Genomic DNA, 7,011 nt, shown 5'->3' on the forward strand with positions numbered 1-7,011 from the left:
TTACAAGTTAAGAGGCTAAAGCAAGAAGTAATATATATATATATAATATATATAAATATAAAGAAGCTATGCAGCATCCCTGAGGAATCCCGAAGGAGAGTCTCTACGTACGGTGAGTCTTCCTCTGGAGTAGCGGATGGCGAGGTACGTGTCGTGATCTCTGTTCCGGATCTCGGCCGAGCAGCCTCCCAGCTCCGACGATCGGCCGTCTTTGCCGTGGTCGTAATTCACCGAGCCGTTGTTCACCATGGCCGAGATGTACGGGAAGGAGCGCTGACGACAGAAAGGGAAGAAATCTACAAATATATCTCAAAAACATAAACAGGCAGAGACACACACACACACACACACACACACACACACACACACACACACACACACACACACACACACACACACACACACACACACACACACACACACACACACACACACACACACACACACACAGAGATACTCAACTTAAGCGGCCCGCCAAACATCACAAGGAAAGTAAATTAATAGATTTTCCTTTTGTACTTTTTAAACATCCCATTAATGTATATTAACATAAAGCCTTGTGTCAAATTAATTTAGTTATTAATACGTTAAGTAATTAAAATAAAGTGAGTTATGGGCCGGTTAATATTATTAATGTTTATTAAAAGTGACCTCTGGGCAAAGCAAGTTGAGTATCTCTGCATGTAAACAGCAAAGTTACCAAGAAGCAAGAAGCTTTACTGTGAAGATATGTCAACAATAGTTCTGTGGTGTTTACAATGTTAGCATGCGTCAAAGGTTCCAACATTAAACTTTAAACACTTTAAAGTGAAGAGAAACAGCATGCTGACGAGGGAAACCTGAAGCAACTCACATCTGTTGCATCATCGTTAGAGTAAGTATCTATAAACAAGGCCAGCCCGTGGAAGAGAGCATTGTTGGAAAACACAGGCCCTGCAAAGAAACAAGCTAGTCAATCGCCTCAACCCACACACACACGCACACACACACACTTACATCCATTCCATGGAGGTCATTGCGGAAGGTATCCACAAAAATAGCCAGGCCAAGAAACTGATCTTGGTTTCCAAACACAGGGCCTAGGATGGAGGCAGAGATGAGGCGAGACATGAGCAGACAACCAGAGACACTTTGCTGTGGTCAGCGGTGAAGCTGAGACACAAACATCTGGACATGATGAAGCGTGCTGATGGCGTGAGCGTGAGGAGTGCTCATCAGCAACAACATTGTGTGGCTTTTACACTAAACCTGCACAAATATAACAAAAACAGACGGTGAAATGCACACCTCGCTTCTACGCTTCGGTTATTTTACATATTTTAACAACATTCATAGAATTCGCGTAAAATTGTCCCGTTTTCTTTGCAAATGAGCCTCAAAATCAGTCCAATTCACAAAGATCAGCGCGAGCAGCGAACGTTTACAGTAAAGAGGATCTTCAGAGGGTTGGTGTTCACCGAAGTCTTTCCAGGGATCAGTTTGAAAACAGCCGCAGCACTGACAGACCGGGATATCGGTTCTCTCGGTCACGTTTAAATTCCTTGCCTGAAGTTTTGAGGAATGATTCTGCACTTCGTCGCTCAGGATCTGCAGCTCGCGCTCTGAACGTTTGCTTTTCCTCTCTGCAGCATGTATACTGAGCCACATGGGTAATTGCACACTTGTAAATTGGACCTTGAGACGGGAAGATGGCGTCTGCAGTTGATGCACGTAATCAATTCTGTGAATTCGCATTTCAGCGATAACTGGGACAAACACACACTTTTACATTTCTCACAGTTGTAGTGCTCTCACCTTTACTTTTACAGACACCCATGTAGGTGAGCAGGAAGAAAGCAGTCTCACTATGTTCAGCTTTTAGTACTTTAGTAAATATGTAATGCGTAGTTTAGACATTATTTGGACTTTGTTGCAGGAGTGTCTGTTCTTAGATCCATCTAATGGACTACTGGATGGCTTTTATTGTGATGCACTTACATCTGAATTGTATTAAATATAGCTGGTTTGAACTGGTTAGGTGAGGAGCTACAGGTGACAGCTGATTGGTGCATGTTGGGTAATTCCAAACGTTAAACTCTGATGCAAAAGGAGCAACACACACAATGAGAACAAGAGTTTCTTTCACTCGGCAGTAAAGAAGCTCGAGGCCGACGAAGACATTACCTGGATGCAGTTTGTCCTTTGTGTACCAGAGAGCGATGCCGTCGCCATGGAAATTCTTCTTTCCTGACCCATGAATTTTAAACTGCACATGCATCTCCCAGTCCTTCAGGTAGCACGGCTGTGGAGCACAGACAGAACATGTTTTCACTTTCTTTGGAATAAGCAGAGGGTTTTACAAAACGTGTAGACGGGAGATAGACAATCAAAAAGAATTTATATTTAAAATACAAGTCAGCAGAAAGGTTTGAACATGCACCCATCAAAATGTAAAGTAAGCTGATTTATACTTTGTAAAGATGACGAGCTCTTCCCTTCGCAGAAATAGAGAAAATATCAAAATAAGATGCAACAAAATGCATCTAATCAGACATTTAAAATGACATTTAAGGACTTTCAAATACTTTTTCAAGCACTAGATTTTCATTTTCAAGGACAAATGTATTTTTTATTAAACATAAATAAATGATTTGATCAAAACTAGTCATGTATATATTCAATTCACTCATTTGACTGAGGCTCAAATATTAAAACAGTCAATAAAATACGTTTTAAAAAGTTGTGAAGCACGAGGTCACAAAAACAAAATCAGAAATGTGCACAAAGGTGGAGCTCTTGTTTTTGTCATTTAATAGTATGTTAGCAAGCACCTGCCTCCCTGTAACAGCTTTAATAATGAAGCACGGGGGAAGTGCTTAGACAGACCACATTTAGTTTTAGGTAAGCGGCTCGTGAAGGTGCGGAGGAATAGAGCGAGCGGTGACACGTCAGTTAGAAGAAGGTATAATTATTATTATTACAGGTCATTCAGCTGACGCTCTTATCCAGAGGGACTTACAGTGAACTGACTACAGTCCAATGTGTGAGGTGGAAGAAACACAGAGTGGCTCTAGATGAACCTGACGGAGAACATGTACTCTGAGGTTTGGGTGTAACCGATCATTCATCAGTCAGACTGGAGTCTTTCCTCACCACAGTATTCCAGATGGATCCCTGCTTGCTCCTCTCGTCTGGAGTGAGTCGCACATATGAGCTCGTCACCAACGTGCTTCCCCAGAAGTCCCACTGACTACTAGGGCTGTTGCCAACACCTGCAAGACAAACAAAGAAAGAATAGGACACAAGGAGACGAATATGTGACTGAGGAGAGAAATAAATGACAAATGCCATCAAGTTAGTTTTTACTAAAACACAAGTTGCTTTTGTTTGTTGACCAGAGCAGCTACAAAACACTTAAAGGTTGACATGCTTACAGTGTGCGGCCGGTTTCTTATTTACATCTGTCGTTTTAGAATTCAGAAGGCCGCGTATCAGGAAACATTACAAACAGGTTACTCAACAGTTACTGTGCAAGCTGTGGTAACCCTAACCCTAACCAGAAGCTGCCAACCTTTAGAAGTGGGATCCTTTAGAAGGAATGCACTGCAGTCACACTGAAAGTAGTTTCCTGCACATCCACGTTGAGCCGAACACCTTCGTCATGTGACTCAACATTCAGACGTTAAACACGTTGAATCAATAGATCCTCCTCTGGAAGAAATGTTTCAGCTGGCAGGATCACCAAGACACCAAATGATGTTAAAGAAAACACTTTAAAATCTTTACTATTTACTTTATTATTGTGCCGACTGTGTAACTCTCACTTTAATTTAACTTGGTATCATGAGAAGAGCTTCGGCACAATGAGAGAGTGATGATTGCTTGTTTTTTAATAAGTAATAATATTTAACTGACTGTTTTAAATCTGTCTATAGATGATATATAACTACTTCTGATTAATTACATTCAATAAACTGATTTACGTGACTGTGTCAAATATTATTGTGTGAAATAAATCATTTATAATCTTATTTGTTAATCAGTACGGGGGTGCTGGCCTGAAGCGGACATGTTTTCCTTCACCTGCACTTCAGTGCACACACCCTGAACAAACACTTCCATGTCCTGAAGGAGACGACATCGCACTCCTCCACCTACTGAACTGACACGCTCCAGCCTCCTGCAGCAAACCGCTTGATTGAATGCAGTGATAAACCTTCTTTACGTACACAGGTGTACCACACAGGTGTACCACACAGGTGTACCACACAGGTGTACCACACAGGTGTACCACACAGGTGTACCACACAGGTGTACCACACAGGTGTACCACACAGGTGTACCACACAGGTGTACCAGCACTTACAGGAACATACCAGTAGCTCTTTGACGGCGTGATCTATACCTGACATTTCGTATTTACACTTCTAAAGTCTAGATTGCAGTGCATGTTATTCTGTACATCACTCTGCACTTCTGGTTAGATGTTAAACTGCATTTTGTTGTCTCAGTTGTTGTACTCTGGTCTAAAGATTCACTTGTTTGGTCCAATAGATAAACTGATGTTTTACAGTGTAACTAAATCTTTAAACTGACATTTCAGCCAAGTGAAAGTGAAGCTTTCCTTCTAATGTTACGTCCGAGACATGAAGATAAACAGGTCCCGCACTGCCGGTATGACGGAAGTATTACGTGTTTGAATAGTTTAGCATTCTGTGCCGCAGAACTCAGATGCTTTGTGTTTTTAGCTAAGTAGACATTTTATTAACTTGTTAGTGATTCTCAAAGTGAAGTGTGCCAGGGGGGGGCTGTGATTCATTACTTAAAATGATCAAATACAATTATTTATTTTACAAAAGGCTTCATAGTAAAAATAAAATATGTTTTAATATTATATATATATATATATATATATATATATATATATATATATATATATATATATATATTATTTTTAGGTATAATGTCGCTAATTTAATTGATTTTAATTTAAATTCTGGGCTCAGATTGTAACACAAGTTTAATATATTTATAATAAATGTCTCGTGTTAATCCTTCACACAGCTAAAACTATAGAATTATAAAAAATGAGATGTAATAATCCCAAGAGACATCCATGAGGCGTCTCCCGGTGTATTCTTTATTTTTGTAAGGGGTCCTTGGCTGCAGTGGTGAAATTAAACTAAATACATTTACTCAAATACTGTACTTAAGTACACATTTAAGGTACTTGTACTTTACTTGAGTATTTCCATTTGATACTAGTTATTCCTCTACTGCACAGCGTCTTTTAGAGATACGTGTTTCTTACAGGACAGCAACAAAGCTACAAATAAATGATGATTTTAAAGAATATGATGCATTTCTGAAGGTTAAAATACTCAATAATAGATAAAGGAGTTAACATTAGCCCTACCTTAAACATCTACAACAGTAAAATGCAGCACACACATTATTACAGCAATAATTCATCCAAAAACATCATATTTAATAGTAAAACACTGACGATCAGTACTTTTACTTTTCATTCTTTAAAGTACATTTAGCTGACACATACTTTTACTTAAGTAAGGTTTTGAATGCAGGACTTTCACTTGTACTGAAGTAAAGGATCTGAATACTTATTCCATCTCTGCTTGGCTGAAGAACAATTGAGAACTTCCGGCTTACATTGCATGAGTTTTGAAACGCATATAAGAGCTAGTTATTTAATTAGTTCGAATGAATAAGTCTTAATGCCACATACAAATACATTAATTAGTCAAAAAGTTGTATGTGTCGCTAAATAACTTGTAAAAGGCAGCGAAAAGCCGAAAGAGTGTAAAGAACATCAGGTTAGCTAACAAGCTAACTGAGCCGTCATACCTTGGTAAGGCTTCATTAACGAGTGCTCTCTCTTCAGATGTTCCGTGTTTCCGTCCGTTATATCACAGCACACCAGACACAACTCGTACACCAGGAAGAGCAGTGTTGTTCTCAGAAATCCTCTAAAGTTCCCCATTTTGTTCAAACAGCCTCTGACAGAAACTCTCATAATAAATTTCCTCTTCGAAACTCCATAAATCGAGCCGGTCCCGTCTCTATTATCTTCCGGAGTGAAACCACACACGTCTGACGTAAATTGCCTCACTTCCTAAACCGGGGGAGAAGTATTTTTCCCTTTCGTATTCCTAAAATCATAAATATATAAAGACCAAAATGTTAGTAGTACAAAAAATGTAATTAATATGACACGTTTTAATTGAAATTATATGGCAGAAGGGTTAAACTCTGTGTGTTTCCGGGCGGAACAATTCTTTAGACGGTGGAAATCTTATCAGCCAATCAGAGACAAGCACATCGCAAATTAAGCCAATCAGGGAGCACTTGTTGTGCACTTATTATCCACTAGAGGGCAACATAAGGCAACACATAAACACCGGGACAGAAGTCTGTGTGTTGTCTGGTTTAGCAGAGATAGTGCTGGAAGAAGTATTCAATCTTTACTTCAGTAAAATACAAATACCACACTGTGAAAAACTGCGCTACAAGTAAAGGTCCTGAATTCAAAACATAACTTAAATAAAAGTAGCCTATAGCCTATACTATCAGCAATATATTAAAAAATAGTAATTTTTCAGTTGATTGTTCCCCATCAGTGTTTTACTATTATATATGAAACAGAATGGCCCATTTTAGAATAATATATATTATATTATATTATATTATATTATATTATGGATTGTGAAAAGTATAATATTTCCCTCTGAGAGGAAGTAGGGGAGAAGTGTAAAGTGGCATAAAGTCAAAATTGTCCACCACTAGAGTTAACATGTGATGCTGTTGAATAAAATCCAACCAAGCTATTGTTTAATAGCATTAGTCACTCATAAGTTTTAGTCATAGACGGTATAAAATAGTTTTTGGTTGAGCAAAAAAACCCTAATTCATTATTTTCAGGACAAGCGGCAAAATAACAATTATAGTAGCCTAAGCGTTATACAACACCACGTAATATTTAATAAACTTATGCATGTGTTTCCTCCAGGTGCT

General features: G+C 38.8%; 1 protein-coding gene across 2 annotated transcripts in view; it reads right to left on the reverse strand.

Moving 5' to 3' along the window:
• lman2 (lectin, mannose-binding 2) overlaps positions 1–6,117 on the reverse strand; it is a 7,549-nt gene extending 1,432 nt beyond the window's left edge. Inside the window, exons 1-5 of one of the 2 annotated variants that reach the window (XM_029442019.1) lie at positions 5,845–6,117; positions 3,133–3,251; positions 2,164–2,281; positions 854–933; positions 112–273 (exon numbers count right to left, since the gene is read on the reverse strand). In XM_029442019.1, coding sequence (XP_029297879.1) covers positions 112–273; positions 854–933; positions 2,164–2,281; positions 3,133–3,251; positions 5,845–6,013 — 648 coding nt within the window. In that variant the 5' untranslated portion in view covers positions 6,014–6,117. Of the gene's footprint in view, positions 1–111; positions 274–853; positions 934–996; positions 1,080–2,163; positions 2,282–3,132; positions 3,252–5,844 lie in introns of both variants that reach the window. The other variant, XM_029442018.1, reaches the window with a different exon arrangement.
• Positions 6,118–7,011: the final 894 nt, after the last annotated feature.

The sequence above is a fragment of the Cottoperca gobio genome, chromosome 10, assembly GCF_900634415.1.
Source record: "Cottoperca gobio chromosome 10, fCotGob3.1, whole genome shotgun sequence".
NCBI classification, from domain to species: Eukaryota; Metazoa; Chordata; class Actinopteri; order Perciformes; family Bovichtidae; genus Cottoperca; species Cottoperca gobio.